General features: G+C 46.7%; 1 protein-coding gene across 1 annotated transcript in view; it reads right to left on the minus strand.

Moving 5' to 3' along the window:
• CLUH (clustered mitochondria homolog) overlaps positions 1-10,835 on the minus strand; it is a 71,862-nt gene extending 61,027 nt beyond the window's left edge. The window contains exon 1 of the mRNA XM_083587386.1: positions 10,497-10,835. Coding sequence (XP_083443512.1) covers positions 10,497-10,605 — 109 coding nt within the window. The 5' untranslated portion in view covers positions 10,606-10,835. The remainder of the gene's footprint in view (positions 1-10,496) is intronic.
• Positions 10,836-23,622: the final 12,787 nt, after the last annotated feature.

Genomic DNA, 23,622 nt, shown 5'->3' on the forward strand with positions numbered 1-23,622 from the left:
ACCCGGAAGCTGTACGCCAGCTCCCTCGGCCAATAAAGCGAGATGAGCGCCGCAACCCCAGAGTCGGTCACGACTGGACCTAACGGTCAGGCGTCCTTTGACTACTTGGGAACAACTGACATTTCCGCCATCTGGGGATCACTGGATGCGGACCTTTTTCACACACTAATATCCCATCCTATAGAATTCTATCAGTTATACTTTATCCAAACAAGCAGAATGAATTTCTGGAACCGAAATGCTGAGCAGGAGCAGTCACCATTAAGAAAAAGAGGTCAGAACAGCCCAATATACTGTATTTTTCTGTGTACAACACGCCCGTGTATAAGATGCCCCCTATTTTGGGGGCTGCAAGCAATCACCCGGCCCCACAATGTACTGCCTGTGTATAAGACGAGCCCGTTCTAAAAATTATTTTTAAGTAAAAAAACCTAGTCTTATACACGGAAAAGTACGGGATATGCAGACTGTCCTTGAATCAAGGGACTTTTCTTCTATAGTATCTCAATGTTCTTAACCTAGCTCAAGGCTGCCATCTGAACTAGGCAGATGTTTAACTGAGAAACAATCACAGTCAGTCCATCATTTGAAAAAGAAGGCTTTAGAGCCATTGGGCCCCTAGCTTTTAATATCCGAGTTTCTAACACGGGCTGCGTTGCCAATTTTGACTCCCATTAGCCTCTCGGGTGGAAGGAAGTAAGAGATTAAATGCATGCACACAAACTGTTCACAAGAGATCTGGCGAATGTGGGCTCTGGCCAAATTTTATCTGAGCCTTGGAAAGCACATAGAGCTGAAAGAGGAAGTGGGCCAGAGCGCCACACTTCCTCCTTCAACTCTATGCTTTTTTTCAAGGGGGGGAGGTAGGCACTCTGGTCCCCACATGACCAAGGGGGGCAGTTCAGACGCACCAGAAAAAGTGGGGGTGGGGAGTGGGAACATTATGCTCACTGACACCACGCTGGCAAACCCTGCCCAAATTACACTGCTTTGCTTTTGGTCATATTGAGCTAGATCAGCATTCAGTTTGCCAAATATACAGGTGATAAGGAATTGCATTCAGGTGCAAACCTGGCAGAGGAGAGATGGATCGCTTAGTCCCTCTTGTTCGATCCTGCTTGGTCAAAAGGGGTGGGGAATTGGTCCTAATCAGTGTTTTATGCTGACCGAAGGGAATGCAGGCTACGGGCCTCTCAGCAGGCTACTAAAAAATCAGTGGCAGTCTAGGAGAGTTTGTGAGTGAATTTAAAAGACAGAGATGGCCATCCCTTCCACTATAGCTAGGACAAAGTTGTGTGGGTCAGTGTCGAGACTATTCCAAATAGCCCAGTGTGGTAGCCTTGGGGAAGCATAATAGAACAACTAATAAAGCAGAATAACCCCCCCCCAAAAAAACCATTCCAAATCTGTACCAAAGAGTGCCCTCTCCGGGAGGAGCGAAGTGTGCAGCTTTCGCTTTCCAGCCTCAGTTTTCCCCATCTGTAGAATGGGAAGCACTGCAATCTACCCCATCTGTGTTACCAGACCAAAAGCACAATATGTTTTACACCCCCACTTTTGCTCTTGAAGCGGCTTCACCTGTCGTAGTCCATCGGCTGATTTTCAGCAGGTCCACGTGAAGCCAAAACAAAGTGAAGCAACCCAGTGTTATAATACGTAGCTAGTGAGATAGCTATAGCACAGATGGTCACTAGCAAGTGGGCGCAGATTCACAGCAGCAGTTCTTTGCTACCCATGGCAGGTCCATGCATTATGGCCGTGCAAAGTTTAGCAGCATTAAACGCAGCAAAGTTTAGCAGCAAAGTTTTACAGCAGCATTTTAAAAAAAACCCCAAAGATTCCTGGTCTACTGACGAGCTGATTCAAGTGTGCGGTTAAATCAGGGCGGGGCAGGAGTCAGGAAAAACTGCCAAAATCAAACCTATTTTATAGCCTACATGCAGAGAATGACTGTGCAGGTGAGAAAACAGTATGTCTTGTTATGTTAGAACAGGAACCAAACAGCCCAAACTCAACTCTGTACTACTTCTTGGGATTTTTCAGTCCACCAAGTTTTCATATGAGGCTGAACTGCTTTCAAAGCTTTATTTAGGATGCTGTTGCACATGGCTGTGATGTTTTGTGAGAGGGTGCTAAGGCCACCATAACCCGTATGTGCCCAGTGTTAGAAATTAGCCAGGCACGTTTTGCAACTGGCGCAAGTCCAATTGCAACCATGTGGAAAATAAACATTAGAACACCAATATGGATTCTGAAAGTCGGATTGCAGGATTCTTATTCTCCCTGGCAAAATAAAATATATACACAGAGAACACACAGATTCATACCCACTGCAACTTTCCCCAAGCCTATTGTGACTTAGCATCCGCAGTGTGTGGCAGAAAATGTTCTGTTTTAGAAGTTTATTCATAAACAATGAATAGGTGCCAACTGCAAATAAGTATTAGGCCAACCTAGCATAATAATTTTATTATTTATAGCCCGCCCATCTGTCTGGGTTTCCCCAGCCACTCTGGGCGGCTTACAGCACATATAAAAACATAGTAAAACACCAAACATTAATCGCATTTTAAGCTTTATTTACTAAATGCAAGTAAACTAAACATGCTAGGTTACATTATGCTTAGAGCACCCGAATTCCCCCCCCCCCGAGGCAAACTATAAATGAAAATCCCTCTTGCTTCAAAAGTTTCTGGAAAGTTCACATCGCTGCACTCTGCACATTCTCAGGGTTTGCTAGGACACATGTGCCAGAATTTAGCCCCAGCATTAGAGCCTGGCACAGATTAAACCCTGTACAGTACAAGCCTCTGGCTCCAACTCCGTTAGAGGAGGGAGGGAAAGAAAGAAAGAAAGAAAGAGAATTTAAGTTCTGGCAGCAATACTAGGTAACACCTTCTTAACACCCTCCCCTTCCTTTTTTAAAAAAAATGGGGGAAAAACACCAGCCCAGGATCACTCTCTTTTGTCAACACACTCACTGGCAAAGCCCTTCACTCAAAAGATTACCGAAATAAGGGTAAGCTATAGGGCTCATCCATACTGTCATTTAACTGTGAATGGTGAAGGTTCTCCTCCATATGTCTTCCCACACTTTCCCCAGCCCTCAGTCCAAAAGGAGAGGGGTTTGAGAAACCTCAGATTGAGGGACGGGGAAATGATTAGGTGGAGAATGTCATACGGGCAGCAGAGAATTGATAGAGGTACAGGTACACAGCTTATAATCATGGAATTGTCGAGTTGGAAGGGAACACAAGCATCATCTGGTCCACACCCCTGAATTGCAGAAATCTTTTTGCCCAACGTTGGGCTCGAACCCACGACCCTGAGATTCAGAGCCCCATGCTCTGAGCCTTCCTGCGAGCAGAATGCAAGCTGCTAAGCTGGGTGGATATCTAATGCCACCAAATGCACATTTAGAAGGTGTAAGGAGCAGGGACGTGGGTGGCGCTGTGGCCTAAACCACTGAGCCTAGGGCTTGCCGATCAGAAGGTTGGCGGTTCGAATCCCCGTGATGGGGTGAGCTCCTGTTGCTCGGTCCCTGCGCCTGCCAACCTAGCAGTTCGACAGCACGTCAAAGTGCAAGTAGATAAATAGGTACCACTCCGGCGGGACGGTAAACGGCGTTTCCGTGCGCTGCTCTGATTTGCCAGAAGTGGCTTAGTCATGCTGGCCACATGACCCAGAAAAACTGTCTGCGGACAAACGTCGGCCCCCTCGGCCAGTAAAGCGAGATGAGCGCCGCAACCCTAGAGTAGTCCACAACTGGGCCTAATGGTCAGGGATACCTTTACCTTTAAGGAGCCCCAAAGGAGGCAATGACTGCTGCTCCTGTTGAACAGAGAACAGGAATGCAATTTTGTCTGTCGGTGCCTTTATTATCCCAAAGTAAACACACACAAACCCAGAGACTTAGCAACATAGTAAACGGTGTTAAACCGAATCCACCTAGTTCAGTATTGTCTACACTGGCAGGCAACTGCTGCCTCTCCAGGATTTCACGACTGGAAGCATCCTTCAGGTGGCCAAGCTAAGCCTACCCTCAGCCAGCCCCCACCTGGTTGCCTGGCTACTTACAACCAGTCCATTTGGGGGGTGGGGGGTGGCCACGACTGCCATCTTCCTCCGTCACCAAGTCAGGCCAATGGTCCATCTAGCTCCACACTGGCTATAGTGACCAGCAGCAACTCTCCAGAGTTTCAGACAACATCCGCTCCTAGTACTTATGAGTACTCCCTAGAGTACTTCTATGGGGCAGCTCTATTAAGTTAAGTAGGTAAATAAATATGAGGAAAAGAAAACGTCACGTAGAGAAAGATCTGAAATATTTTCCTTGATGCTTGAATTTGTTTTGATTCTGGATTGTTTCTATTTGATGTTTTAATGTGTTATAAACTGCTTTGAGATCTTCTTTCTTTAAAATATAAAGTGGTATAGAAGTGAAACGAAAAATAAAAAAAAGGCACCCAGACATTCCTTCGCGGCAACCATAATCCAGATGTAAGATTGGCTTTCATATCCAAGTTTTGAACAGTGGTTGTAAATGGGCCTCCAAGATATCGCAAACAGGGCATCGGCTACAGGTCTACATCGGTTTTTCAATATTATCAGATTTCCCCCAGAAAGGATAAAAGCAGATAAAATGGGACAAAATAAATGGCTGACATACAGATGAGAAGATGTTATTTGGATGGATAGATAGATCAGATTCCACAACAAACCAGCACCAGGAAGAACTCTTAGATCCACAGTCTGGCTCTTCACAAAATAAATTAGCATAATCAAAGCCCTCTCAATGTAACCTTCAGAGATTAGACTTGCCCTCCCACCTGGCCTTTACGGGCACATAAGAAAACATCTCCTACCAAGTCAGAACATCAGTATATCCACCTCTATGTTCTGAACACTGACTGGCAGCAGTTTTCTGGGATTTCAGACAGGAAGTCTTTCCCAGCCCTATTTGGGACCCTCTGTATGCAAAACAGACCCTCTAACCCAATGACCTGTCCTTCAGCAACTTACATCCTTGGGTACTAAAGAGATTTGAGTGTTGCCGCCATTTTAACATCCTTTTTTGCACTTTATTATTTTGATGATGTGCGCTATCTTGAGGGCCCTTCTGGGACAGCTGAAATAGCAGATATAAACCATTTCATGAACAAAGAACCCCCAATATTAGCCCATGGGCTCTTGGTGATTATAGCATAGGTTTCCCTAAGAGAGCACCCATGGAAGACTGGATTCGAGCAACTGGCTTCCCCACCCCAAACTTGTGAACCTCTTAGCGCATGTATGTACAAGCAGCCTTGTATTGAGAAGTTTGATGTTTTATTATGCTTTTGTATGTGTTGGATGGGACATGGGAGGCACTGTGGGTTAAACCACAGAGCCTAGGACTTGCCGATCAGAAGGTCGGCGGTTTGAATCCCCGCGACCGGGTGAGCTCCTGCCAACCTAGCAGTTTGAAAGCACGTCAAAGTGCAAGTAGATAAATCGGTACTGCTCCGGCGGGAAGGTAAACGGCATTTCCGTGCGCTGCTCTGGTTCGCCAGAAGCAGCTTAGTCATGCTGGCCACATGACCCGGAAGCTGTACGCCGGCTCCCTCGGCCAATAAAGCGAGATGAGCGCTGCAACCCCAGAGTCGGCCACGACTGGACCTAATGGTCAGGGGTCCCTTTACCTTTTATGTGTTGGAAACTGCCAGGAGTAGCTGGGACAACCCAGCCAGGTGGGTGGTGTATAGTAAATAATAACAAAACAACAACAACAAGACCCATCTGACTGGGTTTCAAGTGTGGGAAACTCTGATCAACACCAAACTTCACAAGTGTAGGAACCTGTGGTCTTCTAGGCTGGACTGCCAGCATGGATGGGAGTCCAACAACATCTGGAGGGCCAGGATTCCCCCTCTGTCATCCTGATTAAATTCTGAGCAGCAGGAGAGCAAGGGAGCCCCCCAAAAGAGAGGACAGAAACTATGGTTCCCCCCCCAGCTGGAACTCAGTTCCGGCACCTCTCAGGTGGGTACCATTGCCATTACAAGACAACAAGGGAGGCATTCATGGTGAGTTCCAGAGCCATTTTTCCCCTAGAAAAATGGCACTGACAACAACTGTTGCCGTGGGACAGCTTAGTTGGTAGAGCATGCAACTTTTCATTTCAGGGTCACAGGTTCGAGCCCCACGTCGCGTAAAAGATCCCTGCATCACAGGGGGTTGGACCAGATCAGGGTTTCCCAAACTTGGGTCTCTAGCTGTTTTTTGGACTACAACTCCCACAATCCCTAGCTGGCAGGGCCAGTGGTCAGGAATGATGGGAACTGTAGTCCAAAAACAGAGACCCAAGTTTGGGAAAACCTAGATTAGATTATCCCTGTGGACCCTTCCAACTCTACAATTCGGTTACCCCTTTGGTTATTCACATTGCCCCAAGAAACAAAGAGACCAGGTTTCGGTTCACTTATTCTGGGTTCGCATTCCACAAATGAGACACCCTTCCACTGACTCCCTCAGCTGATGTGTAGTTCTGGCCCTCTTCTCAAAAAGGAGGAACTGAGGGCGCCTCACTCAATTTCTACAGCTCTAACCCCCCACCCTCAAAGCAAGGAAAGATGGGGAGCTCATTCTCCACTAAGAAAGCGCCTGTGATTCTATGTGTAGGAGATAGTACAGTATGTGCTGCTGGACGGCCAAGGTGAGAACCTCCATTGCCAAGAGCAGTGTATCTCGGGAATAACAGATGATGAGGACCTGCAACCAGAGGGGACACTTGCCTCTACGCAGCCAACAGCAGACCTTTGGCCTGACCCAGCAAATGCTGTTTCTAGGTTCATTTCACTGCCTCTGGACAAGAAGACACCCTCAAGGGCTTCGGGTGGGTTGGGAAGACTATAACTCCCCATTGTCCATGACCGCTGACCACATCAGATGGGGCTGATGGGAGGCCAGCAGCTTCTGGGCGGTCACTGGTTCCTGAACAGCCCTACTGGATCCTGCCAGTAGCTGAGCAAATACAGCAACCTGCTCTTACAGTGGCCAACCAGAGGCCCCAATGGGAAGCCCGGAAGCAGGATCCAAGCACAAAAGAACTCCTCTCCTGTGGTCTTCCAGCAATTGGTTATCAGAAGCATTTATTGCCTCTGATGGCAGAGGTAGAGTATAGCCATAGCCATCATGCCTAGTAGAAATTAGCCAGGCCTGTTTTGCGACTGGCACGGGTCCAATGGCAACAGTGTGGAGATCTCTGGATGCCAGGTTAGCGATTTTCTCAAGCAGGCAAGCAGGAGAACTTATTTATTGCACTTATATACCACCTTTTTCTCCAAGGAGTACATGGTTCACCTCCCTCCTTGGTCAGTTCCCTACAACGGCCCTGTGAGGTAGGCTAAGGGGCTGTGACTGACTCCAAGGTCACCCAGCGAGCTTCAAGACTGAGGGGGAATTTGAACCCTGATCTCCCAAGGTCCTAGTCTGACACGTTAACCCAGGGGTCAGCAAACTTTAACAGGGGGCCGGTCCACTGTCCCTCAGACCTTGTGGGGGACCCGACTATTTTTTGGGGGGGAATGAATTCCTATGCCCTACAAATAACCCAGAGATGCATTTTAAATAAAAGCACACACTCTACTCATGTAAAAACACACTGATTCCTGGACTGTCCGTGGGCCGGATTTAGAAGGCGATTGGGCCAGATTCGGCCCCCGGGCCTTAGTTTACCTACGCATGCTCTAACCACTACAACCACACTGGATTCCTAGAGCACTTCTTTGAGGCAGCTATATAAATTAAGCAGGTGAATGGGGAAAGGAAAATGTAACTAAGAGAAGGATCTGAAATATTTTCCGTGAAGCTTGACTTCGGGATGGTTTGATTTGATGTTTTAATCTGCTGCAAACCACTTTGAGGTTTTTGTTTTCTTTAAAATATAAAGCGATATGGAAATGAAATGAATAATAATAATAAATCTCAATGTAAAAAAAAGGCTGTTGTGGTGACCGTAACCTAGGTTTAAGGGGCCGATTAGCTTATATATCTGAGTTTCTAACTCTGCTAGTAGCTACTGATTGCCTAATTCCTCTATGATGCACCATCACAGGGACACAAAACTATGGAGGACATCTGGACTTTGCTACACATTCGGACCCTGGGTTACAGGCTTTATTTATTTATTTTGACATCTATACTGTACTACATAATTACATTACTTATTACAGTGGTACCTCGGGTTACATACGCTTCAGGTTACAGACTCCGCTAACCCAGAAATAGTACCTCGGGTTAAGAACTTTGCTTCAGGATGAGAACAGAAATCGTGCAGCAGCAGCAGTGGGAGGCCCCATTAGCTAAAGTGGTGCCTCAAGTTAAGAACAGTTTCAGGTTAAGAACAGACCTCCAGAACGAATTAAGTTCTTAACCCAAGGTACCACTGTATAAACATTTATGCCCCGCACCTACCAATAAGCTCAGCCTAGTTACATGGTTCACCCCCCTTCATTTTAGCTGCACAACAACCCTGTGAGGCGGACATTGGAGGCGGCAACTGGCGTCAAGGTCACCCACCCAGTGAGCTTCATGGCTGCAAGGAGCAACTGAACCTTTGGCCTCCCAAGCCCAAGATCAGTACTCTAACCCTTACAGACAAAACACACTTGGAGGGGCAGGTGTCAGGGGACTCCCAAGCAAAGCGTGTGAATCAGATCAGATGAGATAGTTACTACAGGACAGGCCTAGTTCACACCAACTAAGGGTGGGGTAGGGAATCTGTGCGAGCTGTACCATTTCAGGGGAAAGGGGGGGCCTCTCAAAGGATGGAATGCTCCTCAATACAGAAAAACAAATAAATCCTTGCAACTGGGTATTATCAAGGAAAAAGGCAAGGCTATCCACCCTCCCTTCTTGCCAGTGGGACGTCATTTGCAAATAAGGTTATGCAGGGGTCATTCACAAATCCTGGGAGTCATGGGGGAAGAGGGCCAAAGGTCATGACCCTCAAGCCTAAAAAGATGCGTTATGATGTAAGCAGAAGGGGAGAGGGGGGGATTAACAGTTATTTCTCCCCCCCTCCCCAGTATGGATCCGTCCCAAGAGTGGGAAAACCAGCCAAAGGATTACTCTTCTGCAATACACCGCAGCCACTGCTCCTCAGTATGCACAAGTAGATCTAGGCGTCCATACGTGGGCTGGGGAAATCATTGACCACGTGAGGTTGCAAATAACTCCCCTTAGGAGTCCGAAGTTCAACACTTGGGAGGGTCCCCGAATGCAAAGAAGGTGCCGACTGGCTGTCAACACAAGGCCGACACTTTCACAAAGTTCGCTACCACCAACGGGTGGGTGGGAGAATCTGGGTCACAGCTCACGGCCCATGCTTACGTTGTCAAAGTCTCAGTGAGTTCCACCGGGCTTACTCGCAAGCAAGGATACACGCAGCAGGAGAAGCAGGGACCTCAATAACCCACTGTAGCGGCCGAGTTGTGAAAATATGGGTCATGTTCAAGGAGAAAGCCCCCTCTCCCCCCCCCCAATATAAATATCTCATTTTAATTTCTGTTCTAATGGTTTGGCCTTGTAAGCTGCTTTCCATGCATGGCTGGGAATGCTTCGAAAGGGACTAAAGCGATTGGAGATTATTCAGGAGTAACCACCTCCAAAGCAGGGTGGGCTGGGAGATTTAGCCCAGAATGTGGTGAAAGCAAGCGGAAGTTAAGGCCGCCTACTTTAGAAACCCACCTTAGAGACTTTTACTCACAAGCAAGCGTCACTGACCCGGACCCTTACCCTCAACACCACATAGAGCAACAGCAAGGCTTAATACGGGGGGGGGGGGACGGGGACGGGACGTATACAGAACTGCAACCTTTTCACACGTCACAAGCCACCTTGCAAACCACCGTCGGAAAGGTCACATATATGGAACCGTAAGAGGCCAAGGAACAGGAAATTTTTCCGGCTCGCCATCTCCAAAGGGCTGGGAGAGGGGAAATGGAGTTAGAGACAGGGGTCATTACCCCAAGAAGCAGCCCAAGCGAGACAGCTACACTGGGGCCGGCGCTTTCTCCCTACTCTAACCCCCACAACCCCCAAATAGTAGAACATGCTTAAAAGAATTGCAGCTTTCTCTATTTTGTTTAAGGCGGGGGGACAGGTTTGAGCACACTTGTCAGAAAAGCAAAGAAAAAGAAACTAACCGCGCGCACCTACATGCACACTGCACCCATAAAAAAATAAGAGGGTGGCGAGTTGTTCCAGCAGAACTCCCGTCCCCAAAGCGAAAAAGGTTGCACCCAGCGTTAGGTCTGCTCGAGAGTAACGAAAGGGAGTCAGACCCACCCGGGTCTCCGGCCGGGGTCTTACTCGCGAGTAGGAAACAAGCCGGAGCGAGCAGAGTTTGAAACACTTTGCCCATGGGCAGGGCTGTCATTCCTCGGGAAGGTGAAACGCTGCAGGGAACCCGGAGGAGGGATCCACCCGGGATCCGACCGCGCAGGACGGCTCACCTGCGCTGAGCTCCGGCTCCTTGCCGGCCGGGCCCGGGCTGCCCTTCTGCTGCTGGTCCTCGTCCGCCGCCGCCCCTGCAGGAGCCACCTCGTCCGCCTTGATGACCATGGTTGGTCTCTCCGCCGCCGCCTCCGCCCGCCTTCCCTTCCTCGCTGCCTCTGGCGAAGGCGCCGCCGCTGCCGCTGCTCCTGGCGCTGCTGCTGCCGCTGCGAAGGACAGAGAGAGCCACTCGCAGCCCCACGTGGTGCGCGCTTCACCTCCGGCGGCCGCTCTCTCGCTCGCTCTCCCACCCTCTGCCCGAGTCAAACTCCGCCCGGCGACGGCGACGGCGCCCCGGCTGGGACAAAAAACGGGAGGGGGCGGAAGAGGCGGGGCAGAAACGCCTTAAAGGGACAGCGGAGTCAGAGAGAAGGGGAAGGGCAAGGGGGGAGGAAAAGGAGGACAGAGGAAAAGGAAAAGGAGAAGAAGATGGGAAGGAGTATAATGACTAAGCTGCAATTTAAAGGATTTTTTAAAAAATAAGTCGTGTCTCTGCTTCCCAATTTGTATCCCCCCCCTCCAGATTTCTTCACTGGAACTTCAAAAAGTACATAATTCTAGGTGCGCTAAATGAAAGAAACAGCACCCCGTTTAGAAGGGAAAGTAAAGGGGGCAGGGGGACAAGCCCCCAAAGCTGTATACTGTACAAAGTTGTTGTGGTACTTCACCAGATCTTAACCTATTACAGTATTTGTAAGAATGGATTCACTGAATGTGCCCAGGGTGAATCTGCGTTTATAGTCACGTTGTTCATATGTCCGAGTTTGTATAAGTCTTCAATCAAATCACAGAAGGGAGCCGCATTCCCCCCCCCCCAATTCACCTGTATCCGTCTTTGGGCCATGGTAAGGGCACCAAGAGTCTGTTCATATTGTCCTTTTGTAAGGTTCCATGCGCTGCACATATACAGTAATTCAAAATGATATTTTTGCTCTGTAAACATAAGCTTGTTCCATACAGTTCTGTCAGTGCAGGTAAATAGACAGTGTGTTGATGGACAAAGCCCCAAACACCCAGGGCCCAGTTTGCCTTAAGGACTGTTGTAGCACCTGGGTCACTGAAAGCATCAAGAGGAATAATTTTAGTCCTCTCCCATTTAAACAGGCCTCATTGGCTTCAGCTAGAAGTCAGGCATTTAGTGTTGCCCATATTATGCAGTGGGATACTTTTTTTCCGCAGAGATTTGGCAGGTATCATTGCATTTGACATTCAGGTGTCTCTTGAAGACTTTCCCTCTGAAGACAGGCCTAAGCAGGTTTTTTTTTAAAAAAAAAAACTGTTTTCGGGCATTTTAATGATTATTTTGTATTCCTTCTGAAAGTCTTCTGTACGCTGCTGTGATGTTTTGTGAGAGGGAGGTATATAAATACCTTTATAAATAAATAAAGAGCAAGGAGCAATAAGAGGATGGTCCCTAGCGGCCACCTAACTAGACACTGATCTGTCAGCCCTAATTGCAGCAACATTATAGTTTTTTCATGTTGCTAAGGCTGCAATCTGATGCACACTTACCTGAGAGCAGGGATGGGGTGGGGAGTTTGATTTTTGTTTGGGTTTTAATGAGAAACTACCTACCTAAAACCTCTCAAACCAATACACAAGCCGAGACATTGCTGTCCTTTGAAATCCACACTTCTCTGAATTTTGCAATGCAGGTCTCCAACCAATAGGTGCAAAAATGTGTATATTTGGAGGGGGTGCGTGTTATATTGGGTGGGAAATGGCTTTCAGGAATGTGTCAAGAAGCCAGGCAAAGATGTGTGTATTAGGGTAAATTCTCACTAAAATCCTGGCAAAGTTACCTGAGAGTAACACAATGGAAATTGCTTTCGAGTCAACTTGCGTGCCCAGTGAAACTGAACCCAGAAGTGAATCCTGAGTCAGCATCTTCTTCTGAACAGGTATCCCATCACCTGTAGATGCCACATTCTCAGACTTGGGCTCAACGGTGACTAGGAGTGACTCACTCATGGGAGAAAGTACCTGTCACTCTTTGGTTGTTTATGTAATACACCATTTATCCTGGCCACTTCATTACCAACAGATCTTCACCCTGCTGAATATCTCTGGCTTTCCTTCGTTCTCTCTGAAGCAAAGTGCCACACTCATCTCTTCCAATGCTGCTTTATAATAACATGACCCACCCCCTCCAAAAACTTTCTGTCACTGGTATGTGGTTGGTGGACTAGAGGGGCTAGGCTAGTCCCCTAAATGTCTCCTTGGTGCCTCCTTCCCAAAGTGTGGAAAGTTTCTGCCCAGCTTAGGAGGGAGGCACGATGCTCATGCGCGGGATGTCAGGACGTCACAACATCACACGTGCAACGTAGCCCCCCCCATCACCCTTGCACTGTTCCCCTATGAAAAATTTCACTGCATGCCACTGCATTTCGTCTTTACCTGTGTGTACATATTTAGAGATATATAGATACAAGTCTCTTGCAGAAGATCTGTTTATTGAGCATTCATTCTGCTTTGCTTGCATAAAGCTTACATGGAGGTTAGAATATATCCACATTGGACTGACGTCGGTTCCGATTTGTTTGAGGGAAGGTAATACAACAGTGAGCACCCTAATTTTGCTTGCACGTGGTATATATGTATTTGTGCTTTCCTTCTCCCCCACTCCTGGCACTTTTAAGTGAATTTCCCTGCCACTTTCCAAACCGCAAAAAGAAAGAGTTTTTAACAAGTGGGTTTGTTGCACTGGGGCAACAAAGCAATTCAGTCCGCTGTAATTGTGGATTGCAGGGGATTAGATGACCCTGAGCTGTATACTCACTTGGGAGGCCAGATGCCAAAGAGACAGGGCTCCTCTGCCTTTAACAGTTGTGCAGATGGGGGAATCTCAGCAGGTGCAGCTTGTCATGCAAGGCACACCTGCCGAAATTCCCCTTTCAGTGCAAGTTTTAAAGGCACAGCGCCCCTTGTCCTCTTCTGCATCCAATCAACCTGATGCCAACTTAGGGTAGCATCCTGTGCCTCAGGTGAGGTGGCATCTGGCCACAGTGAACTGGGAAAGTAGTTAAGGTGCTAATGCTTATGTTCTAATATACAGTGGTACCTCGGGTTACATACGCTTCAGGTTACATACTCCGCTAACCAAAAAATAGTACCTCGGCTTAAGAACTTTGCTTCAGGATGAGAACAGAAATCGTGCTCCGGTGGCGCGGCAGCAGCAGGAGGCCCCATTAGCTAAAGTGGTGCTTCAGGTTAAGAACAGTTTCAGGTTAAGGACAGACCTCTGGAACGAATTAAGTACTTAACCCGAGGTACCACTGTATATTGATTAGTGAGAGAGAGAGTGTGTGCATTTATGATGTCTGTAGGATTTATAATGCATGCATAGGAAACTTAACAGTGTAAACCTATCCATGCCTACTCAGAGAGAGGTCTCCTTGTGTTCAGTGGGGCTTGCTCCCAGGCAAGGGGGCAAAGCAGGAGAGGAAACCTCTTTTTCTGTTTAGGGCCTCATTCCTTTGGGGGCAATACATTGAGGGCTGCAGGCCAGTGGTGGGAAATTGGGGCCACTGCCTGTGTTAGTTAAATGGCACTAGCCCTAAACTAGTCAAGGGCTATTGCCATTTCCCTTTTCTTTTGCCTCTGCTCTCTCTCTCTCTCTCTCTTGTGCATGTGCCCGTTTTCTCTCTCTTTCCAGCACGCCCTTCCCCTATTTTTTCACCCTCCCTGCCATTCACATAAAGTTAGGCAAAGCTACATGATTCCCACTGGGGTGTAGGAACGGCATACCCGCCAACATTTCTCCGATGAAAATAGAGATGTCCCATAATGAAAATTTTACTATTTATACCCACCCCCCACATCTTACTGGGTTGCTCCAATCTGGACAGCTTCCAACACACCCACCCACCCACCATTAAAAAAAACCTTCCATATACAGGATTGCCTTCAGATGACTCAGGGGTTGGACTACTCTATACCCTCCAACATTTCTCCAGTGAAAATAGGGACATCCTAAGGAAAAATAGGACATTCCGGGATCAAATCGGAAACCGGGACGGATTCTGTAAATCAGGGATGTCCCTAGAAAACAGGGACACTTGGAGGGTCTGGAACGGAGCTTGAAAGTAAGAGCCAATTCTCTGTCCTGCCCAACTAAAAATTGATCATCACCATTTGCAAACTTCTATACTTCAGCGTGGAGCAGGGAGAGAATGGTTTGAATCCGCTCTTGTTAGCTCTGCCTCTTTAACAATCGTTCGTTCTAGAAAGCAACCAGCACAGCTATCAAGTGATTTGTGCTATTGAAAGCTTCACCTGCCTGCTTCTGTGGTGCAAACACCTGTTAAGGTCTCTGTGATTGGCAGAGTTGGCAGATTCAGGGAGCTTTAACCTGATTCCTCCAGAAAAGCAAGGTAGTTTTTCTTACTCTCACACAGCTGGGGCTTCAAGCTCATTGCTCCTTGTTGAAGAGAGTACTCATGCTTATCGTATTAACACACTTGGCCCTATTGTCTCCCCAGAACCATATGACCTCTCATTAGGCATGGAGGAGATATTAACTCCAGCTGGCATTTCAAGGGGAAACTGCCTAATTCACTTCCTGAAACAATATTTGAACTGAAACCACAGCCAAGCTTCGAAATTTGCAGTGCAATTATCCAGCCAAATAACGTGTTTTAGGGGAAATGCATATAGTTCTATGTGTGTGTCAAGTGTACATAAAATGCATACATTTGTGAAAATAACACGTGAAAAAAACATTCTATTAGGCAAGAATTGCTTGCAGAAATGTGTACAACATTAGGAGAGATTTGCACTAAAACACTGGCGAATTTGCACGAGGACTTAAAAAATTGCAAACTGATGCAGAGGTCCTCATCATTGGATACAGGCAACCCCGAATATCAGGGGCAATGGAAAGACCCTATTCTGCCCCTGCCCTGCTCTTTGAGTGATGTCTTTCATGACATTTCCGGATTCAGCACTGTGCGTGTGAGTGCTGTGACACACATATCAGTCACGCCTGAAACAGGGGGTTCCTGTACTTGCAATGGCCCAACAGGGAGCCCACATTGTGATATATCGGTATATCGTGATGTTTAGCTGGCAATATATCACAGTGTTGAAAATCGGACATCACCCTAATTTTGGCCAGGGAAAAGGCTCGTGCCACTTCGACCCAGTCTCTGAAAACAGATGTAGCAGAATGCCTTCGGCCTGTCCCCTTGCCACTGAAGATCGTCTCAGTTGAGGATGCTATGAGGCTTCTTCTGGGGTGGTGATGTTTATCCTATGCTTGTTTCCAGGCCTGGCAAAGATGGTGCTGAGAGGGTCCGACGGTGGAGTGCTCCATTGCTTCTGGCAGAAGACGTCATGGATGAGCTTCCTTGCTTCCTTGCTTGCGAATGCAAGAGTGCCATTGTGCGTCCTGGGGGTGAGTCAGCGCGAGTGTGGCAGGCACCAGAGCGAGGAAGGGATATCCCTCTTCGCCACCCCCACCCCGAGACTCTGCACAGACAGGCTTAATCGTGGCAACGCAGCAGGAGGATGGATGAGAGATGGGCAAGAACAGGCACGTTCAGGAAGGAGACTCCGCTATTTAGTTGAGCACAGTTCCTCTGAGTCGCAGATCAAGCAACTCATTCTTGCAACAGCACTAGGAAGCAGGCCGCTAAGAAGCCTTTCTGCTCCCCTCTGGGAACTGTAGTCAGTTAAGGGTGATGAGCATTGCTGGGAGACCCCAGTTCCCCTTACGGAGCTACAATTCCCAGAGGGGTTTAACAGTGGCTCTCCTTCTTTCCCAGGGAACTCTGGGGATTTCAGCTCTACAAGGAGAAGATCAGAAGAGGCTGCTGGATCAGGCCAAGGGCCCAGCATCCCGTTCTGACAATAGCCAACCAGATGTCTGTGGGAAATCTGCAAGCCGGACCTGAACACAAGACCACTCTCCTCTTCTGTGGTTTCCAGCAATTGATATTCAGAAGCATTCCTGCCTCTGACCAGGGAACCGTAGCCTAGCCACCACAGCTAGTAGCCATGGATAGCCTTTCCCTCCAGGAATTTGTCATCTTGTAACTCGCAGCACCAGACTTCCCAATATTCTTTGGGCGGGGGGGGGGGGACCCATGGCTGCTTCAAGCGATCTGATACGGCTTTAAATATATACAGTGGTACCCCGGGTTAAGTACTTAATTCGTTCCAGAGGTCCGTTCTTAACCTGAAGCTGTTCTTAACCTGAAGCACCACTTTAGCTAATGGGGCCTCCTGCTCCCGCTGCGCTGCCAGAGCACGATTTCTGTTCTCATCCTGAAGCACTATTTCTGGCTTAGCGGAGTCTGTAACCTGAAGCGTATGTAACCCGAGGTACCACTGTATAGTTAAACCAGTTTTTTTAAAAACCAGTCAAATAACTGTGCTAAAAAAGGCAATTTGCTCTATTATTCGTAGAGTTGCTATCAAGGCAGGACTTTTTTGGGGCCCCTCCCAGCAGAAGGAGGAAGAAGGAACCCAGGATATACCACATTTTGATGTAAGTTAAATACAAAACATGGCTGTATAAAGGCTGAGTGTGTGCTCAAGACATAACGGTATGCAAGCCAACCAAATCCTACTCCAAAGTAGACGAAAATTAGTCCCGTCTGTTAATTTCAGCAGGTCTGCTTTAAGAGCCATGGCTCCCCCCCCCCCGAAGAATCCTGGGAACTGTAGTTTGTTAAATGTGCTGAGCGCTGTTAGGAGACTCCTATTCCCCAACAGAGCTGGAATTCCCAGCATTCCTTGGGAAGAAGGCTTGGTTGTTAAGCTACTCAGAGAACTGGAGCTCTGTGAAGGGAACTGTGGTCTCTTCGCAACTCTCAACACCCTTTACAAACTACAGTTCCCAGGATTTTTATTATTTTTATTTTGGGTGGGAGGGGAGCCAGGACTGTTTAAAGTGTTTTAATACTGCTGTGAGTATCCGGGGGCCTATGTTAGGTCATTTCAATGCATCTAGTTTGTAAAACTTAATTGAATACCGCACCACAGATCATTACTGTGCCTATTCTTAGATTCAGCCGTCCCTGGCATTTCAAACAAATTCAGGGGCAGGGGGGTGTTGCTGATACAGATTAAGCCTTGAGTAAAGGTTAAGCCAGCCTTCCGTCTCCCCAGAGCAAAGCAGGCATGGGAAACACTAGGACAAGATTTCCTTGTAATCAATCCAGGTTTCACAGACCCTTCAAGCGCCCCTATTTTCCAGGGACGTCCCTGATTTAGAGAAGCCGTCCTGGTTTCTGCTTTGATCCCTGAATGTCCCACTTTTCCTTAAGATGTCCCTATTTTCATTGGAGAAATGTTGGAAGGTATGGAGTTATCTGACTCCTGAGCCGTCTGAAGGCAATCCTGTGTATGGAGAAGTTTTTGTTTTTAAAAAAAGTTTAATGTTTTGTTATGTTTTTATATATGTTGGAAGCTGCCCAGAGTGTCTGGGGCAACCCAGTAAGATCTGTGGGATATAAATAGTAAAATTATCATTATGGAATGGGATGTCCCTAATTTCACCGGAGAAATGTTGGAGGGTATGGTAGCACTTAAATCCTCCGGTCACTGAGAGCATCTCAAGGATGACTTTTAGTCCTCTCTCGTTTAAAGAGGCCTCACTGGCTTCAACTGTTGTAAAGGCAGTTTCCTTTGTCGTTTCAAATGTATGAAATTCCCACAGCTACACTGTATTTTTCCGTGTATAAGACACCTCCATGTATAAGACGCCCCCTATTTTTGGGGACTCCAAATTAAGAAAACACCCCTCAGCACTATCCACGTATAAGACGAGCCCCAATTTTAAACCTAATTTTTTGGTAAAAAACCCCTAGTCTTATACACGGAAAAATACGGTATGTTGCGAGGAATCTAGTAGCTAAATGGACCCAGTTTCTTGGAAAGGGAGGAGGAGAATGGAGCAATGGATGCCTTTTACCCATGGGCTCCAACGGATGGTCAATTGATTCAACTTTTGCTGAGTCATCCTTTCTGAAAAGTTGCCAGGTTTACAGTATAAACTTGGCAGGGGAAGGGAGAAAACAAGAGCTCTCGCCGTTCGGCAGCAAGCACAGGCATATTCCTCATGCGGGTGACTCAACAGGAGTGTGTGCACACAAAATCACACACACACAAGTAACAGCGAGGCCTCTTACACCTCTCCTCAGTGTAATCTGCCCCGAGACCATTCTGTGAAGGACAGGATATTTGCAAACCATAAAAAAAGAAATGTAGTGGTTAGAGTGTTGCACTAGGATAAATCCAATAATTTTAATTAATTTTTTAAAAATATGGATCTATTTTTTTTTAAAAAATGGACTCAATAATAAAGATAAATAAGATAGGACGTGTGTTACAAAGAAAAAAATTACCGTACTTTTCCGTGTATAAGACTAGGTTTGTTTCTTTAAAAATTATGCTTAAAAGTGGGGGTCGTCTTATACATGGATAGTGCATAGGGTGGACGTTTGATTGGTTGCTGCTGCGGCTGTCAGCAGCTAGTGGGCGTGTTATTGGTTGCTGCGTCAATGGCTGGTGTTGATTGGCTGATGCTGCGGCAGTTGGGTGGGCGATTGGCTGCTTCTGTCAGCAAGGGGACAGACAAGAGGCGGATTTTGGGACATGTGCGGGTGGGTGATTTTCGGCAATCCCCCCTAAAAAAAGCTCAGCAACCCTGCGTAATCCCCCCCCCAAATCAGCTCAACAACTCTGGGCTAATCCTCTGCAAAAATAAAAAAATAAAAAATGCTCAATAGCTCTGTGCCATCTTCCCCCATTTTCTTAAAATTGAGTCCCCCAAAACAGGGGGCGTCTTATACACGGAAAAGTACAGTAGATGTGATTTGCCTTCCAGAAACTCATGTTGCAAAATGACATAGGAGAGTCTTGATAAATAAAAGATTGGGTGTGGACTTTTTAACATCAGTTAAAACTAGAAAAAGAGAGAGGTTTTAATCTATATTAAGAAGAAGAGGAAGGAGAGTTTGGATTTGATATCCCGCCTTTCACTCCCTTTAAGGAGTCTCAAAGCGGCTAACGTTCTCCTTTCCCTTCCTCCCCCACAACAAACACTCTGTGAGGTGAGTGGGGCTGAGAGACTTCAAAGAAGTGTGACTGGCCCAAGGTCACCCAGCGGCTGCATGTGGAGGAGCGGAGACGCGAACCCGGTTCCCCAGATTACGAGACTACCGCTCTTAACCACCACACCACACTGGCTCTCAACCCAAATATGACCCAAAGCAGTGGTTCAAGGATGAACAAGGAAGAATGACTGGGATACAGATAACAGTCCCGAATCTCGCTGGGTGACCTTGAGCAAGTCGCCGTCTCTTTCGTCCTCTCCTACCTCACAGGGTTGTTTTGAGGATAACATAGAGAGAGGGAGAACCATGCATGCCACCTCGGGCGGAAAAGTGGTGTGTGTAGTAAATAGCAACACATACGCACCACCAGTGCTCTTGAAAGTTGATACGCTATATAGCCAGCTCGAGAATAATATTTTGCTATTCAGGATAGGGCAAGTCCTCAATATATTGCAACTGGACACACACACACGCCCTGCACGACACCTCCCAGTGATTGGCCCCAATCCCCAACCACTTTGCAGCGCATCGCGGGTCGCTCCCCCTGCTGCGTTGGCGCGACTGCTGTTGCAGCCACTGCCTGCCACCTCCAGTCCTGGGCTGGTGAACTAGCTAGCTAGGGACTCAGCTACATTAGTAAAGAAACAGCGATTTGAATGTGTTATAAACATGCAACACAAGATGGTGCCAGAGAGCAGGAAATTTTAAAACGTAATTTTCCATAGAGATTTTGTTCTTCTTGTTGAAAATATCTAATTTCTGACTTATTTATGATGACGTCCTCTCCCCCGGTGTCCAGATCCACCCCAACTTAGTTGGCTGTGGGGCTAGAATTAGCTAGGAGGAAGCCGTTTTTAATACCCCGTCATGCAATGCAGAGCTAGTTATCCCAGAAGAGGTTGCTGGAGTAGCATGCAAGGCACCAGTCCCCGTCGGCCCTGCTAGAACTCCCAGTTCTCAGTTTTTGTTCAGTTGTGCCGGGTGCTGACACTGTGAATCCTGCCACCCCCAGTTGTGCAGCGTCAGGCGCGTGCTCCAGGAACGGAAGTTTCTCAGATCGGAAATTGGTTCAACATAGCTATCCATCAGTAACAATGGACTAGTTTGGAGAATATGGCTTTTAATTGAAATGGTTTGCACTGACCGGGAAAGACGTTTCCAACATCCTCAGGAAAGCAAAACGAAACAAAAAAAGCACCCCAGAAAAAAAACAATTGTGTACATCTGCAGTCTGTGTTAGGCCCAACTCTCAGAAACAGAAGTGAAGTGGTAAACTTTGAAGCTTCTCCACACTGCACCTTCAAACCACAGGTGAAACACTTTATTTCCCTGAAAAAATCGTGGTAGCTGCGGCTTGTTAAAGCTGCTGTCTGGACTGTACCACTTCAGACTCTGGGTTTGTGGCTGCGGCAGTTCAAAGGATGGAATTGTCCTCTACAAAAAGGAAACCTTACATGTTGAAAGCCAGCGTGTCATGGAGAAGGCTGCACTCAGACCCTTCCTCTGACATTGAGGTTTCTACATGCAGAGACATATGCAATGTTTTGTACCGAGGAAAGCAATATATATATATATTTTAAAAACCAAATGCACAGGTATAGAATAAGGGATCCCTGTCTTGGCAGCAGCAACATTGTCTGGGGGTCATGAGCCAGGTTTTTGTTATTTTACGGCAGGCTTTAATGGCATTGTGTGCTATCTGCTGCAACCTGCCCTGGCACCTCACGATGAAGAGCAGCTAAGAAATATAATGAATGAATGAATCAACAAGATCTCAAGAACTGTAGCTGACAGCAAACTGAGCACAAATCAGCAGTGTGATGTGACTGAGAAAAAGAAAAAAGGCTACTGAATAATAGAGCCATCGAGTTTCCTAGCCGCCACCACCACCAGAGTGCTACTTTATTCTGCAAGAGCTACTTCAATCTGAAGTGCTACTTCAGTCTGACCTCATCTGGAGTCCTGTCTCCAGGTCTGGGCACCGCATCTTAAGAACGAGGGATGTAAAGGAGCTGGAAGATGTATGTTGATTGGAAGAGGTTAGAATGAGGTTGTCAAACATGGCCAGGGCTAAGTCCTATGAAGAAAGCAGTGAGGGACTGGTTATACAGTATTTAGCCTGGAGAAGATTGTGTGGAGACCTGCTAGTCTTATTCAAAGTGCTGTCGCCCTGAAGAGCACTTTGTTTTTTAAAAAATGTTTTTATTATTATTATAATTTATATGTTGGAAGCTGCCCAGAGTGGCTGGGGCAACCCAGTATGACGTGTTGGGTATAAACAGAATAAAATTATCATTATGGAATGGGATGTCCCTATTTCATCGGAGAAATGTTGGAAGATATGCCATTCATACACCCCAAAAGGGGTCATGTAGCCTTGCCTAACTTTATGGATTTACAGAAGCCATCCCAGTTTCTGATTTAATCCCTCAATGTCCCGCTTTTCCTTAGGACATCCCTATCTTCATCAGAGAAATGTGTGGGGGGGTATGGAGTTATCCAACCCCCGAGCCATCTGAAGGCAACCCTGCATAGGGATTTAAAAAAAAAAAAGTTTAATGATTTATTATGTTTTATGTATATTAAAGTGGCTGGAGCAATCCAGCAATCCAGTTAGATGGGTGGGGTATAAATAGTAAAATGATGATGGAATAGGACATTCCTGTTTTCATCAGATAAATGTTGGAGGGTATGGAACATCTGAAGAAATTTATTGATGGGAAGAGCAAAAACTGTAGGATTTTATGAATGCTATTTCAGCCAAGTAGCATCCAGTGATGTGAGTCTGCGTCTACGGTCTGTAGTGGCACAGTCCAGAGATCTGCATTTACCACCTCATCTAGCGGTTGTGAGAAGATGGCCTTACACTGTCATTGCCAGATCCAACATCTTACATTAGTGTGGGCAAGCTTTGGTCTTCCAGAGGTTGCTGCACAACAACTCCCATAAGAGCAGTATTCATATATTCCTCCCCGCCCCAAAGTTTCACTTTAAGGGGACACAATTCTCAGAGCGCTTAAAAGCCAGACACACTCATTGCGGTGGAGAGGCAACATTTTCATTTGGAAGGAGAACGTGCAACGAAATAAAGACAAAAAGAGCTGTTCAGTCAGCTGGACAATTCCAGAATGGAGGAGACGGATGCAAAATCAGGAAACCATAGCCCAAGTGATTATTAAGCAACACCGAAGGCATCTTTAGCCCATGTGAATATAACAAGACGTACTGTTTACATAACTACAATGAGTTATTGCTATGCCTCAGCCTTCCCAAAGTCTCGTTGTGAAGCTGTACAAGTTAACAAAACATTTGAAGGTTGGTCCTCATCGTACAAAGCGGGCCAATTTCATTTGGTACGCTCCCTGATAAATGTAAATACAGCAGATATTTACATTTGCGACACCTTTCCCGAAGCTGGCACCCTTCAGATGTTGGGTCCCATCGGCCCCAGGCAATCTGTCAGTCACAGATGATGGGTGTTGCCGTTCCAAACATCTGCAGGGAGCCAGGTTGAAGGAGGCCGATATACACAACAAACGCGCAACCAGTTGTCAGTTCCAGAAGTTAAGTTCCACCTAGTTCAGTGGGACTTGCGCACAGGTAAAAGTACACAGGTAAAATGTGCCATTTCAGCTATTTATAATCCTCTCGCAGAAAGCCTATAACAGAAGATGGAGAAAGAACATCGTAAAAATCTCTTGTTCAGTGTATAATTTATACAAGGCAGTCTGTACAACCACATACACCCATCCACAGCTGTTAGAAAAGATTCTGCATTTCATCAGGTGTGTGCTTTTGCGAGTTATTCCTTCAGACGCAGGGACTCCTTGCTTAAAAATGTAAAAACACTGGTAATATATATATATATTTATATATTTCTGATTGTGTTTATAGAAATACAAAGGTTTTTTGTTATTATTATTATTTAAAAAAGAAACCCAAATCTTTTTGAATGTACAGTAGTTGCTCCGAATGAGCAAAGCCGCATTGCATACCCAGAAACCGCAACACTTACGTAGCGCTA

This window comes from Podarcis filfolensis (genome assembly GCF_964270895.1).
Source record: "Podarcis filfolensis genome assembly, chromosome: 15".
NCBI classification, from domain to species: domain Eukaryota; kingdom Metazoa; phylum Chordata; class Lepidosauria; order Squamata; family Lacertidae; genus Podarcis; species Podarcis filfolensis.